Source organism: Rattus norvegicus, chromosome 6 (assembly GCF_021556685.1).
Source record: "Rattus norvegicus strain SHRSP/BbbUtx chromosome 6, alternate assembly SHRSP_T2T, whole genome shotgun sequence".
Taxonomy (NCBI): domain Eukaryota; kingdom Metazoa; phylum Chordata; class Mammalia; order Rodentia; family Muridae; genus Rattus; species Rattus norvegicus.
In genome coordinates this window covers 16,102,916-16,130,215 of record NC_141539.1, presented here as the reverse complement: position 1 = coordinate 16,130,215, position 27,300 = coordinate 16,102,916, and the positions used below count along the sequence as shown (strand labels likewise).

At 41.2% G+C, this 27,300-nt stretch overlaps 1 protein-coding gene across 1 annotated transcript in view; it reads right to left on the bottom strand.

Annotated features, from left to right (window-relative positions):
* The window catches only part of Lrpprc (leucine-rich pentatricopeptide repeat containing), an 82,483-nt gene that overhangs the window by 42,098 nt on the left and 13,085 nt on the right, over positions 1 to 27,300 (bottom strand). Inside the window, 20 exon segments of the mRNA NM_001008519.2 lie at positions 881 to 966; positions 1,602 to 1,732; positions 2,486 to 2,599; positions 2,883 to 2,927; positions 3,271 to 3,348; positions 3,562 to 3,668; positions 4,699 to 4,756; positions 6,483 to 6,510; positions 13,348 to 13,414; positions 16,049 to 16,142; positions 18,806 to 18,924; positions 21,384 to 21,491; positions 21,575 to 21,680; positions 21,897 to 22,042; positions 22,457 to 22,601; positions 23,037 to 23,163; positions 23,711 to 23,797; positions 24,723 to 24,781; positions 24,881 to 25,002; positions 26,657 to 26,779. Coding sequence (NP_001008519.2) covers positions 881 to 966; positions 1,602 to 1,732; positions 2,486 to 2,599; positions 2,883 to 2,927; positions 3,271 to 3,348; positions 3,562 to 3,668; positions 4,699 to 4,756; positions 6,483 to 6,510; positions 13,348 to 13,414; positions 16,049 to 16,142; positions 18,806 to 18,924; positions 21,384 to 21,491; positions 21,575 to 21,680; positions 21,897 to 22,042; positions 22,457 to 22,601; positions 23,037 to 23,163; positions 23,711 to 23,797; positions 24,723 to 24,781; positions 24,881 to 25,002; positions 26,657 to 26,779 — 1,950 coding nt within the window.

Here is a 27,300-nt window from a genome sequence, read left to right as displayed (position 1 = left end):
TTTGTGTTAGAAAGACTTCCTACGAAAAATATCAACATTCAACATTCAAATCAAGTAAGTTCCCATTCTGTCTCTCCTGAAAATAAAAGAGAGGAAATGTTAAGGAGAAACTTCCGGTATAAAGCTAATAAGAATACCAGGAACAACATGGACTGACCCTGGACTCTGACCTCATAGGTAGCAATGAATATCCTAGTAAGATCACCAGTGTAAGGGGAGGCCCTTGGTCCTGCTAAGACTGAACCCCCAGTGAACGTGATTGTTGGGGGAAGGGCGGCAATGGGGGGAGGGTGGGGAGGGAAAAAAAAAAAGAATACCAGGAACAAGCAACAGGAAGACTGGTATCAAGTGCAATTAATTATTTTATAAGGGTTAGTAATTTTCCAACAAGGAAATTAGAGCATGCAAATCATTCAGTAATCAAATTCCCTTTTCACCTAAAATATCCATCTAGTTAATGTTACTAAAGGTTAAGACTAAGCTGCACAGTTCAGATCCTTATCTATCAGGTTGTGTTTGCAGGTTTTAGGTTCAGCCTTCAGATCTTTTTAAGCAAAAACAAAGCCATTAGTGCAGGCACATAAGCAAACTATGCCATAAGTCATGATCTTCAAACTCAATCCAAACAGCAATGCTAATAAAACGCTGCAGAAATGCGAAAGGCACTGAGCTGTGCAAATGTAAAGGACAAGCCTGTCACTCCATTAAAGCTAATGGCCTGAGCAGTCCACACAGCGCTAGTTGGATTCACATGCAAATGTGTATGCAAAGTGTCCAAGCACTTTGTAGAGCATGATATACCATTAGTATCAGTTCACATGTGCTTCCAGTGGCGAGGACTGGCATCGCCTATCTCCTCCATGTCCTGGGGCTCACTTACCTTGCACTCTGCCATGCTTTCCCAATACTTTTACCAGGGCTACATACTTGGCAGTGTCAAGAACAGCTGAAGGATCTAAGCGGTCACTATAAAATAAGCCAGGGTTACAGGGAGTCAGTTAACTGAAAAGAGACCAGTTATGGTCAATTGATTACTTTCTAAAAGCTAATCAAACAGTCTGAATTGTTTCGATACTGCCTTGACACATAACATGTTTGCAACCATGTACCAATTCAAAGTTAATTACAGCCATAAATGCAGAAATAAAAATGCAGAACCATATACATTGCCTTGCTGCACAGGAAAATACTGAAGACTCACTTTGCCTTTACAGCTCTTTCCATGATTCTAGCTTTCACTGCAAACGTTCAAATACCTAAATTACTTCTTTCCATATTAGAAATCTATTAGTAAGGAAAAACAAAAGATTCTTGGAACAGACAGGATTCTGTGTGCAACACTATACAGAAAGGGAAATGTGCTACAGCTTCTTGGAAAGCCGCCCTCACACTCCCTGGCTGGGAGAACTAGAATGTTTTACTAAACAGAAAAGACCCTGCAGAAAGCATGACATCATTAACTAGAGAGCCCTTCTAGCATGACACTTAAACACTGAATACAAAAGAATTTTTAAAATTCAGTAAGAGAAGTATTCTATCCACACACTGCACCAAGGGCACTTTACTCTGTGCTGGTTGGTTCCAGCCGCCGAGGCACTTACAATTCTTGTTTCAAGTTCAGTGCATCTTCTGCATTATCATGTCGACAGCACAAATTTATTAAAGCTGCATAGCCTCCAATAACCATGTCTGACTCGTATTTTGCTTTCACTTCAAGGGCCTTTTGCATATTCTACAATAAAAGGATTTAGTGAAAAAGAAAAAGATATATAAGGTAAAATACCATGTTTTTTGTTGTGCTGTTCAAGTTTCTAAAAAGTCAACACTATTTTAAAAACTAAATGGTTTCACACTCTTAACTCTGCCCCTAGGGGTGTGTGTGTGGTTGGTGTGTGTGTGTGTGTGTGTGTGTGTGTGTGTGTGTGTGTGTGTGTGCAAGGCTTAAAAGATGTCTTCTGAATAACTACATTGAAGCAGAAACTTTAAAATGTAGTGATAGGGCACAAACTGCAGATACACCAATGCAAACACGAGGTGCGGCTGCAGGCCTGCTGGAGAAGGCAAGGGACCCTTTATCGCAGAAAGCTTTTCCTAGCAGGAAAATGGAATCTCAATCCCCGCATTAACAAGCTCGTTATATTTGACTTGCAAATGACTACTGCGTGTATCAGTTGCTTGACAATCTGGATATGAGAGACCGGAGCCATGGCTTGAAAGGACATTTGGCATGTATGATAAACCTATCACGCTGGTACTATCATTCACTTTGCAGATTATCATAAACAGACTACAGCAACCCGAAAACATGCCATTCAAGGTGTCACTGAAATTAGTTAGCCTTTCACTTAATTGAACTGTTCTCAAGCATGACAGATAATAATAAAGTATAAAATTCATAAACATTATACTTGGTTCTACTTACTGTGGTCTATATAGACTATCTCCCCCAAAGCGTATGTGAAAAGGAAAGAAGCATCAGGGTTACCTCCTCAGAACAGAGCAGCAAGATGAGCTGCTTCAGGGGGTCTCCTACAGGATGGCCTTCAGCTTTAAGCTTCTCAAGGGTTGACTCCAAATCAGATGAGGTAAACTGGGAGGTCTACACGGGAAGAACAAAAGTTTACTATGGAAAGAAAATACAGTCCTTGTCATTCTGCCCTGTGAGCTGCCTCGCTTCTCTGTCATAAATGCTCCAAGAGATTTTAACCTCAGGTCTGTGGATGGGGAGAGTTCATAACTCTCTCCTAGATCATATGCTAACATCCTAGACTTACTGGTTCTTCTGAGATGGTGAGTAGTTTGACCAACTCAGAGATAGACAGGGTAACTATTTGGAATTCTCATCAGAAGAATTTAAAAAAAATAATTAAGATATTACTTACTTTTCGAGAATCTATCTTCTCTCTGTCAACCAGAACCTTAACATCCTAAAATTGGGATTCAAATTAATACAGAATTAGAAAACATAGGAAAAATGTTACTGAATATCAAAGGCACATTTTGCAGGCCCCCACCTCATTTCAATGCTACCTTTTCTAAAGCTTTGCGGGAATCCTATTCATACTGCATTAATCACTGTAATTAATGGTTTAGATGCACTCTTTAATATGTAAACACTTGCTACCAGCAAGCAATATAAGCTTTATTTATGGTTGTTTTGGGAAAAGAAAAAATTTGACCCTTCAAGTTACATTTAAGGAACATTTAAAAAAGTCTCTACATTATATAAATAAAGTAATTAACAAAGTTCGATGGATTAGACTCACACACCTTAATCAATTCAGGAACATGGTAGTTATCCAGCAAATTACAAATGCCTTTGTAGATGTTTTCAGAAACTTTAACATTCTGTGAGATGGAAAGGGAGGGGGGGAAAGAAAACACTAAGTTTGAGACAACCAACCTGAAATTTGTCTAACAGAAACTACCCAGACATAATTTAAGTCTCTAACTCTCGCGTGTCATTGAGAAGCGGTCTGGCTGTACTTAAAAGCAGCGTTGGAAACCTAATAGATACATGTCAGGCGAGACAGGCAGTGCGTAGCAAAAGTGAAACGGTACCATTTCTCGAAGCTGATGGAAGTATTGTCTCAAGCGCTCCTCCTTGGCCTGCACCTCTGAGTCACTCATGCTGTCAATCAAGTTATAAAGAAAATAGCCAACAGCTTCTGTGGAAAAAACAAGAGAAAGCATTCTACTGAAATTACCGAGACTGTCATGTTATCAAGATTAATTTATAAGAAATCACTTTGGTGTGCGATGTCACCCTGATGAGAGGCTCTGAGGTGGCAACAGTGATCACTGAGGCATAGACTGTGGTGTGGGAGCGCATCTCTAACTGCTGAGTGAAAGGAATATTAATTATGTTCAGACCGAGTGACAGCTTCTCAGTACTGAATCTTACTTCAATCTATTTTCTCCAACACTCTGTGACAGAAGTGGTCCTGCCCAGGTCTCACCCTCCCCCATCCAAAGCACAGGTAGTGAGTGTAAATAAATGTCTTCACATAGTTCTATACTAATTTTTTGTGGACAATATTTTGAAAATTAGAAACGACTGATAAATACTGAGCATAGAAAGTTAAAATAGTGTTAATGAGCAGATACAGTAATCCCATGGAGAGCTGCCTATTAGCCAATGAAAAACCAAGATTAACAAAGATGTTTTGTAACAACAGTAATTTTCTTATGCATTCAAGCATAAAAATTCATAGGGCCATGTGTCAATGCCTAGAAGAGGAGGTTTGAACTTTCAAGAGGGGCAGGAAGGGCACTTTCTTATAGGAAACTATATAGTCCTGACTTCATTAAATCATGAATTACGTCTTTTAGTTATTAAGTTATATTTAAGCGAAAAATCAAATACCTTTCCTACTTTGCATAAAGTTAACCACACATGCAAAACACTGAAATCATACAGACACGGAGATACACTGGTTTTTAACCCTATTGTGACGGATGCTACAGGGGCTCTGATTTATACCTCAAGGACTCCACATTCTGTCTTAAAAAATATATAATAAATCCACACACAATAGATCTCTCAAAATGTACTTATCTGTATAGATTATTATAACCAAATGTTTCAAATTTCCACTTTCACAATCACAGTGTTTACTGCTATAATTCTTCCAGCCCATCATTGCACAGAAGAGTGGATGTATGGATAAGTTACAATCATCTACATAGAAACGCTACCCGTTGGTCCTGGAGGTTTTTGGCAATAACGGTCATCCTTGTACAGCAATTCTGTTATCTGGTAAGGCAGGAAATCCATGCATTGCAGCAAGAGAAGCAAAAAACAAAACAAAACAAAACACAAGTACAATATGAGATTGGATTTTTGAATAGCAAAGCTCCCCCAGTGAAGGATTGTTCTCTTTCAGGGGAATCCCACCCCACCCCACCCACCACACAGATCATTCAGTTTTTAAATAGTACACTTGTTTTCTAAAAATAATAAAAAAATTTAAGAAAAACTGTATTATTATGAAACATCACAAAGAAAGGCTCTAATGTGATGTTTAAATTTGAATTTGGACACTGAAAACTAATTTTCATAAACAGAAAATCTCTTACAAGACGGTAAAGCATTGTTTCTCATCACAGTACTCAGAGTCTACTCAAAATGGATCAATTGCTCCCTTTTTGGGTAAAATATTAGGAAAATAATAAGTAAAATGTGCTAAACCCGGAAATAATATGCACTTTGTGTTTCTCAGTGACATTTTTTCATTCACTTCAATGATTTTAAAATGAGTCGAAGATTCAAATGTATTTGAACTCAAATTCTTATCTACTCAATACATAAATTTTTAACATAAAAATATCCACCAAGTATACACTTTACCATTAAAATTAATATACATCCCTGGTACTGACTTGTAGCCATCAATCGTGTTTGACCCTATATACAAATGCTCAGGCTGAAGGCAGATCAGAAGCATACAGCAGCTGTCTGAAACAGTCAGGACCAGACGCCGGCTGCTGTGTGTGGCCCACAGCTGAGCCTGCCTAGCACATAGCATTCGTGTTAACAAAAGCCAAGCTCCAATTGCTTCTACTATTGTGAAGGGTGTCTTCACCTAATGCAATCCAAAGGCAATATTAAAGAGAGTCAGCCTTCTGTAAGCTCTCTATAAAGCAACACATACAAAAAAGACTACTAGTAAATTCTCCAGAACTGTAGCTGCACACGGGATGTGATACAACTGTGGTATTTAGAAACAATTTTCCACAGACTTATTTAGTGAATACACCAATAAATGTCTCCTTGGTCAAGGAACTGTTTGTCTACATAACCCAACTAAATACTAAAATTAAGTATCGATTCTTAATGGCAGTTGCAGTAATGCTGGGCAGAGAAATGGATACAACTATACCTAAAAAACATACTTGGGCCTGATTTGCTTAGCATGTATAAGTCTCTGGGCTCACTTTTACACCAAACATACAAAACCTAACAGACTTAAACTGGAAAGCTTAGCTAATAGTGTCCATCCAGATCTTCTTGATCTAATGTTTTTTCATGCAATCATTAATAACCAGTTGACTTCTTTCAAAGCTATCAAGCAGTATTGGATTGGTCTGCATACCATTTACAGACAGAAATAAAAACCAACAGAGACACACATGAATATATCAAGAAAGCTGGGGAGCAATGAGCTCAGTGAAACAGCGCTCACTGAGAAAACGTCAAGACCCGTCCCAGCACCACCAAAAGATTACCAAGCCTGCAATATCAAATGCCACCACCACAATTCTAGCATTTCTGTCTTGAAAGATGAAAACCTTAGTAAGAATGTAATAGTAAGTCAAGGACTAATTGAGTAGCATTTGCCTGTTTTAAAACTACCAATCCATTAATGAACCCTTAATCCATTAGCTTGTAATAATATATCAGAAATGTGTGAGACTATTAAAACTTGGTTTTGATAGCTTTCCCCACATCACACTGTGTTTGCGGTATTAGGAATACGTACCTTGCTCCAAAGATCTATATTCATCGACCTGCAGAGGGCAGCAGAGGATCAGAAATAAGCCCAGAGGTTCAAGAAACAGTAATTATATTATGTAAACTGTTAAAAAAAAATCAATACCTTTAACAAGTAAATAAATAATGAATTGAACTACTCAAAAAAGCTATTAAAAAAAAAGCAACTTTAAATTTTTCAAAATTAACTTTGGCTTGGATAGGGACCACTTAAAAAGCCACCTACCTCTACATGTTGGGGTCCAAATCTGAAAGAGTAGGCTTATCTGCATGGGCCCCAAGTATCTGACTCACTTGTAATATGGAGAAGGTGACAGCCTTGCCTGAGTGATCAAGACTGGCATCACCCCCAGGTGCTAACAATGGGTAGCTAGGTCTCTGGATGCAACTCCCTAAAAGGGCAAGCTAGCACAGGACACACGGAAGCTTCAGGGAACTGCTGTGAGGTTCTCCTGTAACAAATTGCTAGTGTCTGTCATAAGACAAAGTTATTGCAGACCAGAGAAAATTTAAAGTAAATGGCAACTAATATTCATCCCTGAATAGGACTTTGTACAAAAGAGGAATAAGGCATGAAAAAGGACAGAAACTTTAAAATGGAGTCATAAACTGTATGTTAGCTAAAACTGGCCCAGGAATGCTTAACTTTCTGAGGTTACAGGAAAGAATAGCCTTGTCCCTTTGGATTGCATACTGAAATACGGAACGGCGGAAAATGGCCTGGTGATCAAGCTCAAATAACTCTGAACCCACCCCCTTCTCTCTCTCTGTCACACACACACACACACACACACACACACACACACACACACACACACACACAGAGTAATGAACATAGAAGCAGTACAAATGATGAGACAAGATACTGCACTCTAGAGGTTATAATACATGTGGATTCTTTGTATTATAAAACCTGAAATCAATTCAATGAAACAAAGAAAAACTTAGACTTAAAGATGGCTTGTTTCAATTTAGACACACCATTTTCAATACAGGACTACCAATGAATGAGGGCTTCCACACCGGCTGAGCTTTGATCTCAGGCCCAGCTGCACATACTCAGCTTCTGTGGTAATTCTACAATATTAAGAAAGCCTGTGTCTTAGGAAGATACAGAAGGATGCCCTCTACTACACACAAAGAAACAAGAAAAATATCTGGTGTGGAAGCAGAGATCCCTACGGGATAAAGGTCAAAGGGCAAGCAAGGCGAAGGGACAGCTTCTGTGCACAGCACCGGACTGTCCACATGACAGACATCAGCAGCACCCACACCTTTTTAGTGTAAGGCACTGATGGTTGATCTGTCTATCTCGGATGTAGACCACTGCCTTCTGTCTCCATGCCGTGTACTAGAAGCTCATAACTATGCTCATGGAAGCCTTTTCTTCGTGTCTGAGGAAGGCCAGGAGAGCTTGCAGAGATGCCTGCCTGTATTTGGAACCAGACTCCCCAAAGGTCTGACCCTTCTGCTTCTTCTTCTTCTTTTTTTTTTTTTTTTCCGGAGCTGGGGACCGAACCCAGGGCCTTGCGCTTGCTAGGCAAGAGCTCTACCACTGAGCTAAATCCCCAACCCCGACCCTTCTGCTTCTTAGGACTAACTCTTGAGCTCTTCCACTTCCCCCAGAAAAGGCTCAAGTCTGCCCTGCCCCAGAGCCTGTCAAATCCGTTTCCAGGGAGCTGGCACCAGAGCTGCACTATTTCCTTCCACGTCAGGACAGCATGTGGCTTCAGGAAAGCAACACAGAACTACGGAAGACCTGCAGAGAACTTACAGGACCACTGACACGGTGTTCCTAGACTCAGGGTGTTATATGATACACTCAACTTTGAAAGACTCCTCTGAATGTGTAATACATTTCACAACTAAAAAGTTCACAACTAAGAAAACCCTGGAACCATTTTGAACCCAGATAGCAAGGCTATGAACCTTGCTGTTTGCCATCTGTTAAGTTAACAAATAACTCTTGCTTCTGTTTTGCTGACAAAGAAAATAAATTTCTGAAAAGGCAGAACTTGTAAAGGACAGGGTTTTTTTTTTTTTGTTTTTTTTTTTCTATACTATCTTCAATTTAAGTCTGTCTTAATTAAGAATGGGTTTGTTTTGAAGAACAGGACTGAAAAACACACTGGCACTATTTCTGTTGCAGATTGACGGTAGGTTTTAAGCAAGCTTTTTCTAGATCGATAATGGAATTTGGAAGGACAATTTGTAAGAAAACATTAACATTTTGTTATGGAGTTAAAGGTCATGAGATGTCTGGTGACAAGGACCATGATGCTAATAGCTCTACACCAGCTCCTCTTTTAGAGTCTGTGTGGTAAAACAAGGAAGGGAGCTAGAGCAGACAGACTTTCTGACAGCCAAGAGGAGTAATAATGAGACGTAAGACAAAACTAAGGCCGTGACCCCGGCTTATTTCCCCATCACTTCTTCTGCTTAAGCCTTTGGCTCATTTCCTATACCAATTAGGAAGTAACTCATTAGGAACAAATGTCATCTCTCAGATCTCGTGAGGTCAGGATATCATTGAAGGCATCTTACTACCATTTACAGACAGGATTTGAAAATCTGGCATTAACTTGATGACTCCAGTAAGGCTAGTGTCTGGTCTTACACAGTTTAGGTTCAAAATCCGGATCTTTCATTTTAACACATGGCCAGCGACCCTCCCAAACAACAAGTTTAGATTGCTGTGAGTAAGTCAGAAAATCTCTCCTGACCACGGAGCTCTTCGTACGAAACCCTGGCCTGCCACCTCGCCAGTTCTCCAACAACTCTGCAACGTGCTACTGACTTCAGTGCAGATGCTACCTCGTGCAAAGGCTCAGGGTTTTGGAGGGCTCTCAATTATACACCAAGGGACCCTCTCTCTTAACGACATGCCAAAGGACCCCCCCTTCACGTACACTTTGCTTTCCTGTTGGTGAGAGGTGATGAGAGGGAAGGAGTCTTACTCTCTCTAAACACAACTGCACTCTACAGTGGACGGAGAACTCACTACCAGTCACTTCCAACCGTGACTTATTTACCTGTCTGACGACAGGGCCACACTTAGCCCAAAAAGATATGCTGACTGCTGATTCTCCTGCCTCCACCTTCAGAGGGTTGAGATCTCAGGCACAGATCACCCTGCTCCATTCACTTCATGTAGTGCCAGGAACTGAACCCACGAAAACATTCGTGCTAGGCAAGCAATCTACCAACCACGTCCTCCGTGTAGCGTCACTTTTTTTGAAACTTTAAAGTAGAAAATCTTTTTATAATAAACAAAAAGAGGCATTAAACTTAAATGACTGAACCTTAAGTGACTCTGCCTATGTATGTTAGTAAACAATTTATAAAGTTGAAAACCATATATAGAGACACCTAAACAATAAATGTTTTGTTTTTTGGTTAAAAAAAAAAAAAAAAAAGACATCACAGCACGTCTTAGGCTGCTGATCGTTCCCTAACAAGTGTCAGAAGGCCCAGAGCCACAGCCAGGCTGCTTGCGTCAGGAACTGTCAGACTGGTGATGCTCAACAGCCCTTTCCTGAGGGTCTCTCGTCTTAAACACCGCTCTTAAAAGATGTAAGAAAATAATGTTTCTCAAGATTACTATGAGATGGGCCTGGGAATGTATCTCAGGTGGCAGCACATACAGTGTAAGGGGTATGCTACCTGTAATCCCAGCATCCAAGGTGGGAGGAAGATCACAAGTTCAAGGCCATCCTCAGCTACATGGGAAGCTTAAGGTCTGCCTGGGCTTCAGAAGACTGTATACGGTGGGCCAGAGATGGAGACACGACCAGTCAGACGGCTCAGCAAGTAAAGGCTGCTCACTGCACCAGCCTGTGGCACATGTCTGATCCTCAGAGAGTAAGGTGAAGGGAGAAAACCAACATTTCTGAACTCCACATGCACTGTCCCCTACCCAACAATAATAATATATTTTTAAAAAGAAAATGTGTGGGTTAGACTTTTAACAACTCTCCACACAAGGCAGAGTCACCTGAAAAGAGGAAAGCCCAACTGAGAAATGCCTTCAGCTTGGCTTGTGGACAAACGGGGGCCTTTTTCTCTTTTGACGGTGGCTGACATGGAAGGACCTGGCTCCCCTGAGTAAGTGATCCTAGAGAGCTGTAAGAAAGGAAACTGAGCGAGTCACGGAGAACGAGTCATCGAGAAGCATTGCTACCATCTCTGCTTCAGTTCCTGCGCCCAGACCTTTCATCATGGAGTGAAATAAACTCAATAAACTCTTTCCTCTCCAAGTTGTTTCTGATCACAGTATTTTATAACAGCAATAGAAACTTAATACAGAACAAGAAAAACAAAACCCTATAGCCAACCAGACTGGGAACAATGGGTTTCATTAAGCCGCATGATAAAATGTGCCTCCATATCCCCATGGGTTTATCCAAAGTAACTTAGAAATCTAGTTACAATGGTCTGTGATTTCTGGATGTCTGATTGACTTACTTTTGGGAATAAGTCGCTTCTACTAAGCCTTTTATGTTAAGATAGGCACTTCATACGTTAACAGCATGGCTACCCACACATGAGCCAAGTATTACACTCTGCCATTTTGCCCTAGTCACTAAAAAAATTCTAAATTTGCTCACATACAACACAAATCTCCAAAGTACACAAAATAGGCAGCTTCACCACTATACAAAATGTTCTGAAGAGATTTTAAAATATATTGCTATTTATTCTGTCAACACATTAAAGACGACTATATTAATGCTGACATGAAGGACTCTAATTACCTTCATGTAATTTAATTTAAATTTGTTAAGTTTTGGGGTGAAGTAGAAATAAAGGAGTGACCCTAAGTTATAAATGTTTTCTGACCATGTCCATATTCTTATGGATATGCTGTTACTCCAACCTCAAACGTTATTGCATCTACAGCAAGCCACTGATAGAAAAGACCATGACTCAGAATTAATCAGCAGGGTCTGGGAAAACAAAACAGGCAGATAGCGTCTTCCAGGGAGGGCCAAGAGCTGTAAGCCTTCAGTCAGTTCAGCCTCTGCCCCAGGTACATAGCAGCACATACCATTTAGGATTTTTTGCTCGTGCCATATTGGCCTAGCTTTACGATGCAAGTACTTCCACGAGGCTAGGACTTTTGAAAAATGCCATTTAAACCAGCTAAAACATATTGAGATCAATAGACACACTGAGGACTCAGAGTGAGGGAAAGCCAGTTTTTGTCGTTCATCAAGGACAAAGTGAATGTCTTTTACACTTCATTACCAACATAGGAAACATTACTTCTTTAAACCGGGTTCTACTGCAGTTTTTCCTACTCAGTTACATCCTATGCTCTAAAATCCTATAATCATTCTGTAAGTGTGTATATGTGTGTAATGCAGCTCACATGCAGAGGTCTAAAGACAAGTTCTGTGGTGTTGTTAGTTCCAGGGACTAAGTCTGGCCATTGGGCTTTCCAATGTCTTTACCCACTGAAGCATTTCACTTTTTCAGATTTGGTCTTTTTTCCCCAAAGTGTGTGTGTGTGGGGGGTATGGGGTGGGTGTGTGTGTGTGTGTGTGTGTGTGTGTGTGTGTGTGTGTGGTATGTGTGTACTTGTGGGTGTGCATGCCCATGTATGTATACCCACAGAGCCCAGAGGCCACTGCAGGAATCTTTTTCAATCACTTTCCACTGTTTTTTTCGGGACAGAATGCTCACTGACCCCAGAGTTCACTAATCAGGCTAGGCTGGCCAGCCAATGAGCTTTAGGGATTTGTCTCTCACCTCCCAGCACTGGGAGTGCATCAGCTGCCATCACACTCAGCTTTGCACACATACATGAGCCTGGGGGAAAGTTGGGTTCTCCTTGTCCCAGGTAGGATCTGGAGATTGAATTCAGATGTCAGGCTTGGCAGCAGCGACTCTACATAAGGCCATCTTACTAGCACAACGAACACCTTAGACAAGAGTATCTAAGCACACACTGTGTGAGCAGAAGACAGTACAGGTTAAGTACCTTAGGAGACACTGATACTCTGAATGACAGCATATGCTACAACATCCAGTGGCACTATGTCTACAACTTAGAGTAGTTCAGCAAAAAGAAACCAACTTGTATCTGCACATTCAGCAGGAACTGGAACGGCAGTTAGTACACTGTGTAATCGTGGAATAGGGAGGCAATAATTCCCACTTCTTTGATTTTTCAGTGACTATTTAAAAAGTAACAACATTTGGAGGGTACTAAGATATGGTGTGAGTTTCTCCACAAGGGTCCACATAATGGAAGCTTGGCTCTCACTATGGCCTAAGGTAAGACTCCACGGAGGTCTTTCATCATTGGGCAATTGCCCTGGAAAGGAGTTATAGTAGTTCTCCGGAACTTCTTACTAGAACAAGTTGTTAAGAGAGTGAGCCCAAACCCCTGGGCTGCTCTGTGGCTTCCTCTCACTTTTGCTCCTCATGCTGTGAGGTGACATACTGTGTTCCAGCCCAAATACTCTCACCAGACCAAATCAACACCAGCACACACGTCTGAACCTCGCAAAAGAAGCTCACCTCTCCACAAGGTTTGCCTGCTTCTGTATCTCAATGTAGTAATGGACAACAAGGGAAAGTTCATTAATTGTCCTTAACATGTAATGGTAAGGTAGTAACATGTACAGAATAAAGCCACTAACACTGAATGCAGAGACAGGGATCTGAGCATGCATGCAGTTTCTGTCTGTGCATCTTTTAGGAAAGGAGTGGGAAGGATACCCTAACCCAACTCAGCCTAACCCTTCAAAGGCCAGAGCCTGTCTCAGAAGCAGTTTCCATCATTAGTAGGTCACAAGGACAAGGGAAATCAGTCCAATGACAGAGAATATTTAGGCTAATAATCTTACCTCCTAAAGCCTAGAATTAGGCTGCCTCTCAAAGAATTAAACGAGAAAGGCAATGCATTCGATTCCACTGCAAAAGAAAAACAATTGTCAAAACATCTCAGGCCAAGCAAACAAAATGACCCAGACTGAGCCACAGTGATTCGGTGACTTGGTTTACCTACCTTCTCCCTCTCAACTGGGAAACAAGACGCCCCACATAGTTACCTGACAAGGCAGTACACTTGTAACAAACACCCTTCAAAGCAGTTCTGCATAAAGTAGCAAGTTCATAATTATTCCTTAATATAAATAGTAATAAACTGCCCTGCTTATGTAACTGAAAGTGTATTTACTAGACACTGACACTGACATTGACACTGACACTGTAAGGACATTAGCAAGGTGATTTTCATCCTTCCCAAAGAGAAAACAAAGTTATTTTGCAAGAGTTGTGATAGAGCCCAGTGAACCATTCAGTTTTTGATCCATTTTCCACCGTGACCACTGTCTGCATTCACACTAAAGCAGCAGCCAGCTGCAAGAAGACAGGCCTCACGTCTGCCACATCACCCTTCCCCGCTCCTCCGTCCCTCCCCCTCTGCCTCCCTCTACCTGGAATGCTTCAATGCCGATCAGCAAGCTTCACTTTTCACGTAAAGCTTGCCATGGGGGCTGGGGATTTAGCTCAGTGGTAGAGCGCTTACCTAGGAAGCACAAGGCCCTGGGTTCGGTCCCCAGCTCCGAAAAAAAGAACCCAAAAAAAAAAAAAAAAAAAAAGCTTGCCATAAATACTTAAAAAAAAGGTACGGTTTAGACATGACGGAAGGCCACTGCTGGCATTTTCTGAACTTGGTTTGTGCTTACAGCTGTATTAAAATGGTCTAATTAATTGAACCCTTATTCTGTATGTAACATGGCTGTTGCATGGCAGAACGAATGGACTGAGAGAAATCCAAATAGAGTCAAGTCCTGAGCATGATAAATCCTGTATAAAGAGTACGATACTTGACTTAATTTTTAAAAGGCTATGGAAAGAAAATAATTTTTAATTTAAACTCATACATAAAATTTTTTCTCCCACATAAGTGTTTTAAACCAATTATAAAACCCTTGGACAAGAAACTTAAGTTTTCCATTAACCTCACAGCATTTAAATATTTCACTGAAATATCTAAAAATCATTTGCAGTATGACCAAATGTGAAATCGACACAACACACGCGTCTCAGCACCCTGCCGTGCCTACAAATGAGAGACTGTGTCCCACACAAATCTGACCCAGAGGAAACATCTGTTCCTCTTCACCGTGTGATGTTCTCGTGCATACCTAAGGGCTGCCACAGACAGACACCAGCAGTTAAGGCTCCTCAAAGACCTCGGTCTAAGGAAAGTCTGATAAGAATAAGCTCAGATATTATGTGGTCTTAACTCTTTGGCATCTTTCCTTTTAAAATGTAATAAATAGCTTCTTACAAAAATACTTTGGGGCTGGAGAGATGGCTTAGCCAGTTAAGAGCACTGGCTGCTATTCCAGAGGACTTGGGGTTCAATTTCCAGCACCCATGTGACAGCTCACAATTGTCTGTAACAACAGTTCCAGAAGAATCTGCCACCTTCATACAACCCTGTGTGCACGCACAGTGTGTGTGTGTGTGTGTGTGTGTGTGTGTGTGTGCACCCAAGACTATAATGCTCAGAAAATAAAATAAAAATAAACTTAAAAAAATTGATGCTATAAGAATAGTATTTCAAAGAATATTGCCAAATGTCTTTTCCTTAAAAGGTGGCCAGACATATCCAAGCAAGCTGGACGGCTGCTGACTCGAAGCATCGAAGCATCGTGTCAACAGACTGGGACGAACTTGACACTTCCTCGTGAGTGTGAGGATGAAATGGGAGGAACATCCAGTAGGAGGGGAAGGCCCCCAGGGTGTGCCCCTCACAGCTCACACTCCTCTACTGCCACTGCTTTCCTCTTGTCACCTGAACATCCACACACTATGTACACAGTCACTGACTACTGTCCACACTGGATGCTGAGTGTCACCTACCAACAGCCTCTAGTGTGAATGCCAGAGCACTCTACAGGGCTTCTCCCTGTGCAGTCTGAATGCACAACACTCACAGTTTAAGATCAACACTGCCCTGTGCCAGGCACAGGCAAACCTTTAATCCTGGCATTAAGGAGGCAGGAGACAGGCAAATCTGTGAGTTTAAGGTCAACTAAATCAGCCCTATCTTGCAAAACTCCCCAAATAAACTCACAAAAACCTTTTCCCACAATCTGAATGCCTAACAAATAATGTCATGAACATGTTAAAAAACAAAGACTTTAAGAAATATTTATTTACTCAAAATAAAATATAAGATATGCAGAAAAAGACAAAGTTAAAATCGGATTTGTTTCTGGCTGTTTGCTTCCCACCATGCCTTTCTGTCAGTGGAACTGCCTTTATGCAAAGGAGAGAGCCTTTTCAATGCTCAGCAGGCGCTGGCTGTGCTGTTACCTAAAGCTGGGAAGCCGCTTCCCGTCACTCACCACGTCTCCTGGGATTTCCACAGTCCAACCTTAAAATGACCTCCAAAGTAGCTGCAAGCTCAGGGCGTGACCTGGCTTCTCGGTCCAGCCTTAAGGAAACCTGAAATGGTCTTGCTCACACTGCCTGACTGCCGTGTGCATACTGAAGTCAGCACCAAGCCTATGTCTTATGGAGAATACTTACAAAATGACAAAATGTTCTGTAAATTCCCATTTATTGCTTCATTTCTCACTTCGGCTTGAGCGAATGTAGTACTTTTAGGCAGACATTTATTTTCCTGGGGATAAAGCACACATTGATGGTAATACACTTCAATAACAGCTAACAATATTTTGATATGCCACTCCAATTTCCTATGACTCATATTTTTATCATTGTGTACCAAGATAATCTATTATCTCTTTAAAAGATAATCTTCTAGGCAGGTATGCTGGAGCACGTCTTTAATCCCTTATTCAGGAGGCAGAGGCAGGCAGATCTCTGAGTTCCAGGCCAGCCTGGTCTTCAGGTCTACACAGAAAAACCCTGCCTTGAAAAAAACACACAAAACAACCCAAACCAAAAAGGCCTTCTTAAAGTACACATGGCTCAGTAACTGAGATTTGGGGGCGGTGTCATGCACGTGTGCACGCACGCACGCACTCACGCACACACACACACACACACACTTCAAGCCGAGTGCAGCTCCTGAAGAAGCATTAACAGCACAGGCGGTCTGCTTACATTTTACTCAATACAGAAATCCTCTCATCTACGAGGTTTCAGCACAGAACATGTGGGAGCTTAAAAGAAATATGCATTTCCATGTTATGGTCATGGATCTTCTGTCTGCATGATGTCTGTCTAACACGTGTGCCTTGTGCTTGCAGAGCCCAGAAGAGGTCAGGTCCACTGGAACTGACTGTGGGTGCTAAGAACCAAACCTGGCTCCTTGAAGCAGCAGCTCTTAACCACTGAGCAGTCAGTGCTCTTAACCACTCCCACTAAAACAGTATTTTGATATGATGCATGCAGCAAAGATCAAATTGATTTAACTATAAATGGCTGGTTTATCGCCTGTCCCAACATTAATTGATTTAAAAGTATATGAACCAAAATTTAGTTCAAGTATTTTTTATATAGTGCAGTGTTACAAACCACCTTGATAATTTAAGGCAAAGAATAAAAATAAATTATGACATATATATAAAATAAAATGTCACACAAGTATTAAAATGACTTGCAGAATTACATATTACTATAGATAGACAGCAAATAAAATTGTAAAAGAATGAATAATAGCCACCTTTTCAAAGAACACACTCAGGTATGAGAAGAAAAATGTTAAGAAAAAATGATTATCTAAAAACTAAGACTAGGGCTGGGGATTTAGCTCAGTGGTAGAGCGCTTACCTAGGAAGCGCAAGGCCCTGGGTTCGGTCCCCAGCTCCGGAAAAAAAAAGAACCAAAAAAAAAAAAAAAAAAACTAAGACTATCTCAAGGAACCATTATGGATGAGTTAAACAGTCACTGACTAGTAGTAGTCTCTGATTATCAGTGAATGACATAATCTTAAACTGATAAATATTTTATATGTAGCTAATAATTAAAAAAAAAACCTTAGCAATACTATGGTATTTAACATTTAAGCATTTAACAGTAGAGTTGTTTCTAAGCCAATAATATTTAACACTGAAATTTTAACAATGAAACTAAAAGGTAATTGAAATTATAACATAGGCAATCAAAGCTCAAGCAAATTTAGGTCTAATTTTCCCCTAAAAGAGGTCAACAGTTATGAGAAAACAAGAGTAACCCTGAGACAGCAATGGACCCTCAGGCTGTACTTCTGCCAAGAATAAAGTATGCAGAAAGTCACTGCTTACAAATAGTTTCTAACTGTAGAAGGTTAACATCCTCTTTGGAGGTCTACAGAAGAGGGCTGGGGACAGAGCTCACTTGTCAGGGTCACTTCGCTGGCAAACACCAAGCCCTGGGCTTGAGCCCTAGCACAGCATCAACACTCAACATGACAACATGAGCCCACTTGCCATCGAATGGGAGTTGGTGCCAGAAGGTCACAGTGCCACGTGAGGCCCTATTCTCCCCAAACAGGAAGTGTGGAAGGTAAAGACCTTCAAGATACAACTCCCAACTTTAAAATGATTATAGGTATGAAGTTGTTTCAAAGAAAGAAAGGAACATTCTGACAAAAATCAAGACAGTGTAAGGAACAGTCTGCTCTAAAGCTCTTTCAGGCACAATCTACACGACAGATCTGGGGTGCAGACTCACTCTTCCTAACTGTACATACAGCACTTCGCCTTGAAATTAGAAAAGGCAATCCTTGTAATTTTTTTCCTATTTAATGTGTATGAGTGTTTGCCAGCATTCGTGTCTATGTACCATATGTGCCTAATGCCTGTGGAGGCCAGAAAAAGGGTCAGCTCTCCTGGTACTGGACTTAGACAGGTATCAATTAGACAGAGCTACCACTTGGGAATCAAATCTGGATCTTCTTAAAGAGTAGTTAGGGCTCCTACTGCCAAGCCATCTCTCCAGAGGTCAGCTCTTCAAATGACACTCATTCGCGCCAACCCTATGCTGGTCAAGAAGCTTGGCAGAAAAACAATGTGTCAAAGTCCAAATACGATTATGTTTCAAATGCAGAATAATAAATATCCCATTAATGTAGTTAGGAAAATTAATGAGAACAGTTTCCAGGATAAGAATGAGGAGTGATTCTTTAATGTTTTGTCTATCAACACAGAAGAAAGGTGCTCTTTGATCTTCTTATGTTAACTGTCACATTTACTGACTGGTATATTTATAAAGCCTTACAACTGTACAACAAGACCGCTTCCAGCTCTCCACTCCACGGTGCTGTCCTGATAATGAAGCATTAGGAAGAAGGACTGAGTGTATTCTTCAATTAGCCATGAAAAGCACACTTGTACCCACCTGCAGAGCAGCTCGAGCCGACTGCACACTACCGAAGCAGGGAAACACATAATTTATGTATGTTTCCTGATCGGGATCCACTCCCATTTCCTTCATGATTTTAAGAATATCTATTATTCCTATGAGATAAAACACAGCAAGGCAGTTGATAAAGAACTCAGAATTCAGGGAAGTCACAGGTTTAGTCTGACTTTCCTCTAAATCATGAGAAAGTTTCCTCAGCACTTTTGTCTACAAAACAAAACACTGCAGCAATCAAGATGATCCACACCTAGGGAAACAGACGTGACCTACCTGCACCACTCCCACCCTCTAAAACTGTCTATCACGGCTGCTATGATCAGTCAAACACGCTCACTTTGTATGGAAACAAAATTCTTTTTTAAAAATAGGACACCTCTACTGCTACTACCCCTGGACTCAGCAAGCACTTCACTCTCAGGGCTGCCCCTCCATACAACGTCCCTCCATAGTCTTTGTTGCTGTTGAGATAGGGTCTCGCTATGTTGCTCTGGCTATCCTGGAACTCACTGTAGACCAGGCTGGCTCCAATTCACTTGTCCCCACCTCCAGAGTGCTGGGGTTGAAGGTGTGCGTCACTCTGCCCGGCCCAGTCTTCGCATTCTTATTTTTATGCTTCCAAGTTAATGCATTAAAGGACGTTTGGGTCCCGATGCTGAGCTTTCCTCTCATTTATGTCTGAATGCTGAAAATAGGTTATACTATAAGTAATGACTTTTCTATTTGTACCACAGAAAAGTATGAAGGTTTCAAAGGAATCTTTTGGAGGCTGGTGATAGTGAAATTCTTCCCTCAAATTCAACAGGAATGCAGTAATCCCGTTACTGAAGACCCAGTTCAATTCTACCTGACCTGCTTCCTAGGCCTCTCCTCACTGAGTGAGTGCTCCTGGGCAGCTGCTGTCCCAGCTTTCACTCGCTTACAGACTAGATGCCGCCGGGAGGAAGCAGGCTCACTTCGCCAGTGAGAGTATCTGATTTCTGGCCTTACATGTCCTTGTAGAAACCACCGAAAACCTACGGCCCTGACTGTCACTGCAGGACTGCACAGGACACTTTCCTATCTCCAGGATGGCCAGAAGAGGAGGTCTAAAGCGGGCAGATGCTTTTCAAAAGCTGGGGGATGACTGACACCTGTACTACTGAGGAGTCAGTACCTCTAACAAAGCACAGGCGTCTGTGCTTTCCAAATAAAACTTGGACTGACTTAAAAATCTTGGTACTGAGAAGATATCCTTAATATAAAATCTGGTGTCTAATTTGCAAAGGACAACTGGGATGTGAATAAAACAATGTGACAGTCCCTGAGCAGGGATAGCAGGAAGCAATATTTCAACAGACAGAAGTCATTCTGAAAGCAGACATACTGACAGCCCCCTTCGGCTCTCAGTTCCCTTGACAGTATCATGTGAGCTTTCAAACGCATCCCGAAAACCTCAGTGCTGAGATCCAAAGGAAAGATACATGTAAGGTAAGCCCGTCTTCCACAAGTCCAACTCACACTAGCTAAAAACGGCCGGGTTCTTGGCCATGTTCTTTGATGTTTCCTAACTGTTAATACATAGTACCCAACTCAACTGTAGACATTACCATATGTACAATCAGGAAACTTACCTGCTACACAGACACACAGACATCTCAACAGTATTTTCCTACTTGGGTAAAGGTAAATAGTACCAGCACGTCCAAACTCCCTGTGATAAGAAACACTAGAGCAAAGGTTCCTCCTGCTTCCTCCGCACTGGAGGTGTACAAAGAGTTAATCAACTCACGTATTGTTTTCACAAAGACTTTTCTAAAAAGGATTTAGAGACTTTTATAACCAGAAACAATTAGGGAATACTTGTTTCGTTATTTCCTCTAAACCAGAAGACGACTGTACATTTAAAATAAAATTGCATGTGAAAGTCTGCTAAAAGCACTTTTTTGTTGTTTGTGCGCTGTTTGTCACCCAGTGTCACACTAACAACTCTGCATCTCATTCCACAGCACATTACACTGTGAGATAAAATGAAAAAAGACCATTTTTGTTTCCCCAAGGGGGAGGTACTTCTGTTAAAAGCCTCTTTTATGAGACTATTCTTTCTGATTACCAGTAATGCAAACCAAAGAATTAGATACTGTGCTCTAAAATTTAATATTTGTTCCATTTTATTCCTATCCTATAGACATCCCATGTGTACGGGAAAAGCATGCTAAATGCCTAAATGTACTTAAGAAGCTAAAAGACGGAGCCTCCGGTCCTTCCATCAGCAGGCTGTCAGGAACTACAAGTCTGTGCCTTTCCTGCTGCAGGGGCCCACAGAGGAAACAGACACTCTCTGCTTAGGAACTCCACTGTAGATATGTAACTTTACTACTGCTAGAGAAGCTGTTCCCAACTACACTCGTGGCTCGGAATGGAAGAGACAAACTATGAGATAAATGAAGGTGGGAAAAACCACCTCAGTCTGACTTAACAGTCCCAGTTTCTCAAGATCTCATTCTCAGAAGGAAGTGTGCTTTTAAAGAATTCAAACAGGCTGACTAGTTATGACCCCATAAAAGACAAACCTCACCTTGAACATTTTTTGTTTTCTGATGTCCAACAAGCAACGGCCAGAAATAGTGAGTTCGGATAGGAAACCCTTCATCCCTCAGAGCCTCCATCACTGCTTTTGCCAAAGCTGTAAAAGAAATCCCCAAACATGTCACCAAGCTACCTCAGAGGCACTACCTGACGCTGGTCTTCACTCAGAGAATACAGTACCAGTCTTATTGGCTTGAAGAGCACAGTGCAGGGTGAACTGCAGTGAAGAGCTGTGCACCTTGGCGTCCCTCAGTCTCTTACAGTAGTCTATCAGCTTCTCAGCAGGCTGCGGGAAAAGACACCCAATCAACAGATGGGCAGAGCCTGACCACTTGACTTGCTTCAGTACTCAATCCCTTTGGTAATGAAATCGCAATTTCTCTTTTCTATCCAGATATCTTCAACATTAAAAGTTTTATGTTGTTTAAACCACTCTAATCTCATGAATTTTCTCCTGTCTCAGTGCTAACCACTATCTACAAAGTGGAAACAAGCAAAATACCGTATCCATAGTCACACAGTGCCGCAAAAAGAAACTGCCAAAACTACTTGAGGTCTCATCCCTGGCCAGGGGTAATGCCAGTAAAACCTGGAACGCCGTGTCTTCTAACTTCTCAGTGACTAAAAGCAAAATGAGGTTCATTGCATCTGCGAAGAAAACAAAGACATCTATTGTTACAAACCTGAGGAAATAGGGCCGGCAACACGGCTCAGCAGAGAAAGACACTTGCTGCCAAGTTCTATGACCTGACTCCATCCTTGGAAAGATCTGATTCCTGCGAGTGGCCCTCTCTGACCTGCACACATGCCATGCAGTGTATGAACACCCAAACATTGTTGAATAAACAAAAATGTTTCCGTTTTTAAAGAAAGAAATCAGGAACAGCAAACACCACAAAGTTCCCTCTGAGTCTCTCTAAGACAATCAGTCCTGCTCTCATCACCCGGGCACTCGCTCGCTGTTCACCCCCAAGACCCTTAGGGAAGGGAGGGCCCTGGTTCCATGGAAGGAACAGGAATCTGAGTATTAAGAAAGGCATGTAGATAAACATTCTTAAATACCTGGAATAGATCTTCTCTCATAGGTAATCTTCTCCAAAATTTCTGAGACATACTGAGGATATCCAGCTTTACTAAAGCTAACAATAATTTGCAAGAAATCACGGTCCATAAAGTAATGATCCGATTTTTCCACTTTCTCCAGAATCTAAAGATGATTGTAGTAATTAGAATGAAAAAATAGAAATATTAATACTAAATAAACAAGACTCAGTTGCCCAATCCAACAGTAACTGTCACATATCAACATCTAACTAAGAGTTCTCGTGGAATATTACTCCTTTTTTAAAGATTTACTTATTCTATATGAGTACACCATAGCTGTCCTCGCACACACCAGAAGAGGGCATGGATCCCATTACAGATGGTTGTTAGCCACCATGTGGTTGCTGGGAATTGAACTCATGACCTCTGGAAGAGCAGTCGGTGCTCTTAACCGCTGAGCCATCTCTCCAGCCCAGAATATTACTCTTTACAACAAGAAATCTTTAAAATAGACACAAGCTATGTTTTTTGCTTCACATAAAATATAACACAAGTTCATTTAATGACCTCAATATTGACTTGCAGCGTGTAACCATACCTGCTTAACATGGTCAATGTCACCCTTCTCAGCATGTGCGTTCAACAAGGCCAGATACGTGTCTGGCCCAGGCTCAATGCCAGCCTGTTTCATCACTGTGAGAATATTCTCTGCACTCTCCATATCCCTGTAAATTATTTCAAAGAAAACATAAGGTTACTGAATACAATCACTCAGTCTAAAGTATGAGGCCTAAGTTTATTATATCAATTCTTTTAAATACTTGGAACTACACCCAGATGGACAACACTCATTAAACTGGTTATATATTTCTGCAATCCTAGATATCATGGCAAGCATCTGAAATATTTACAGTAACCTCACTCCTTTATGTAAAATTATAAGCATTAATTAAGAATCCCTCTTCCACTAGGAATGCAAGGACACAGCTTTACCTAAGAACAACAGAATAGACTACTCACTTGAGAAAGATAAAAACACTTCCTAGATCAGTGACCTATGTAACTATCTCAGACCAAGTCCAATTTTTAACATTAATTCTAAATTCTGTGTAACAAACTTCAGGAGAAGTCATAAAAATCTCAGTATGCTCCACCTCATATCAGGGTTTGGAAGACGACTAAACAGGCTCCGTGAGTTCTCTCCAATAACCTCCTAGGACCTAAGTACGGAAAGGGGGGCGGGGCAGAGCACACAGGACACATGACAGTTACCCAGCTCTGGCGTGCCCTGTGACGAGCGCACTGAACACAGCCTCTGTGATTGGAAGGTCCCTCGTTTTCATAAATCCAAGGATCTTGCTGCAATAGAGAAGGACATTTATCAGAGACTTGCTATGACATGCATACAAACTTCAAATTGTTATTTTTGTTTAGCCTAACAACATGTCCTTGTTAAAGCAAAAACAAACCAACAGAGGGAAAAACAGTCCTCTTCTCGGGAAATTATATTCCTTGCAGTATAGTAATTTGCATACTGCTGTTAAAGCTACTAAGCAATCTAGAAGTGTGGCTGGGTGATGGGCGCATGCCTGGCATGTGCGAGGCCCTGGGTTCATCAATCCTGAGCACTGGGCGGGAAGGAACATCAATACACTGAGTTAAAAAAATGATTGTATATTTCAATCCACTCCTTATTTCTTAAGCTTCAATTTAAAATGGCAATGAAATTTATGTAAGCAGAGAAATATTGGAACTAATTTTACCTCAATCAATGGGCAATAAAAATTCCTGCTTTTATAAACAAACATGTTTTAAAGGGCTAATGAAAGTTCCCTTAGGACATTGGTTTTTAAAAGGCAAATTCAGCTTTGCATTAACAATTTATGCTTCTGTTCTGAATAGCAACTTTTACTTCTTTCCCTTTTATACAATAATATCATTTTATTTAAATCATTTTACTAAATTTGCTACATTAAAATACTTCCGAAATAATGACCTCTATAAAGAACAATTTTTTTTAAAAAGTAGGTACATCTTAGGATTATACAATTTATAAATCTACTTGTGTAAACCTACATTTAGAGATGATGAGATAGATAGGCTGTCGGGAAAAGGAGCTCATGGCCAAGCCTAACAACTGAACCCAGAACCCACATGGTAGCCAGAGCCGACTCCTGCAAGCCATGCTGGATTTCCAGGCTCGTGCACACACAGATACACAGAAGCACAAAATAAGTGAATGAAAGTGAAACTAAAAGGTGGCCCGCCTTCATAAAACACACACCTGGCGCCTTCAATGTCCCCAACACTACAATAGGCAGCGATCAGCCTCTGGTATGTCACCTGCAACGAGATGGGCCACTTAACATTCGAGTGCACAAACATTTTTCTGGAAAGTAAGAAGTGGACATGGCTGCTTGGACCACAGCAGCAGCTACCTACTCGGTTCGGTTGAATGTTTGCTCCCTCCATCTTTGCCAGGAAGTCAGTAGGTGAGAATCGGTATTCATTTTGAAGATATACTTTAAGTAAAGCATTATAATGACTGACATCGTACACAGTGCCTAGAGATGAAATTTAAGCACATGTTTAGAAGAGCGTTCAGCATTTGGTAGTATAGTTAAACTCTGCAGACACTAATGGGTGCCTACTTATGAAACAGTACTGTCTTCCTGTGAGAACTCACTGACAATACCTTTTTGTATTTAAAAGTAACAAAAGCAGTCTGGAGAGATGCCTTAGCAGTTAAGAGCATGGTCTGCTCTTCCAAAGGTCAGGAGTTCAATTCCCAGCAACCACATGGCGGCTCACAACCATCTGTAAGGGGATCTGATGCCCTCTTCTGGCCTGCAGGTTTACATGCAGATGTAGCACTCACACATTGATTGAATGAATGAATCTATGGCAGAGGCATTGTGCAATCTTTCTTTCAGCCTGCTAGCATTATTTAGCCATATTCTAACAGCCTTGTCTTCTTCCTATGTAGATACTGCCTACGGTGACATGTTAGGACAGTCAGTCAGCCTACTCTACCCACAAATGACACCATGGTCATCCTATCAGTTTAACTAAGAGTGGGGTCCAATTTTTTGGCAGTGCAGTATGACTCTGACCTACAACTGTCCTTACAGGCAGGTACCACCAGAGGGGGTTGAATCTCTTCAGTACTGTAATGTTTTTAGTAGAGGAACAATGTCAGATTTGTAACATGATGACCACAGAATGTCCTAAAATGTATTTTTACAAGCATCAACACTTCTTTTAAAAACCTCAACTTAAAGGGTGGGAAAGACGGCTCACAGGGTGGACAGCTTTAGACCTAACATGTTGAAGCAATTTCCTTCTACTCTTCACGTACTTAAAAATCAGGAATAATACCCATTATCAAGTGGCTTTTTAACTATTTATTTTTTAATATTAAAATTTTTTATTTTTTTTTTAAGACAGAGTCTCACTATGGAGACCAGGCTGGCCTCAAATTCATGGAATGCCACCTGCCTCTGTCTCCCAAGTGTTGGGATTAAGGACATATACCACTATATCCCAGTCAGTTCAAAATTTTTAAGTATAAAAAAGGTAGTTAGCCAGGTGTGGTAGCATAATTTAGTTCCAACACTAAAGGCAACCATCCTCTAAGAACAAGATCCATGTTTGCCATGGCAACAGCCTATCTCAACAGAGCAACAGAGAAACCAGAAGGTATTGAGTAAAAATTATACCGTGCTTGTCATCCTTCCAGACCAGAACTATTTCAATATAGTGGATAACCCACACAGGAAAACGCACTGCCTGTGGGTGATGGCACGCTGTGTACACCGTCCAACTCCTTAATTTTTGTGTCTGGTTCAGCAATATGTACAGATTCTTGCAGTCACAGACTCCAGCTCCTGCTATTTATAAGGAGCTAAGCTACGGCAGAGCCTGCTTGTGTGAGTGCGCTCCCTGTGCTCCAGGACTGTGGGGTGAGTTATAACCACAGCCCCAATGCCTGTTCTCTCACTTATCAAAATTCTAATTCATGATATGAAAATTACTTTACTCTTAGTGCCCCTAGATGTCACTATAACTCACTAAATAAATATACTGCAAAAAAAGGACTGAATCAAGAAGACATGATAAAATAAGTTTATACAAATACTTACGTGAAGAACACTTTCAGTGGAACAGAAAAAAATACGCCTATGCCTTTACACAGGCCAAGTACTAAAATAACCATACCTAACTGCTGAAGTTTGTCCCATATCTTATGAGCAAATTCTGTCCTCTCTGCAAGACTCAGTTCGGGCAGGAGCGAGCCGCAGCTGCGCAGCAGAAGCAAGGCCTGGTTACTCCCTGGGCTCCCTGTGCAGAAACAGGTGACGGGTCAGGTGACAGCCCAACAGCTCCGAGGCAACGCCAAAGCTTAATCTGCAGCTTATAAGTGGTTTGCAAATCTTCAGGCTTTTCGAGATCAAGAAGAATATCCCTTAATTATCCACAGCCTCCTGGCTCAACAAAGACAAGGCCGTACCCAAACACCGCCCGATCCACATCATCAGTACACATTACAATTTAAAGTTCTAACAGTGTCTGCTTTAAGAAGCCTAAGGTTATGAAACTTCGTAATCTGTAAAACTAATGAGTCCAAAGAAAGCAAATTTTTAAGCGTATCTGCTACACGCCAAAGGCTAAGCATCTCGGTATCATGAAGATGACAAAAGGCACATAAGGACTCATCATTATCAAACTCAAGCTCATCTCCATGTCCCTGAAAATGACTTTAAGACGAAACAAAAATAAGTGTGCACTGTATAATTCTATCTATAAGTCCATCCAGAGCAAGCGCCTAAGAGGGCAGAAACTAAACATGCACTGTATAGCTC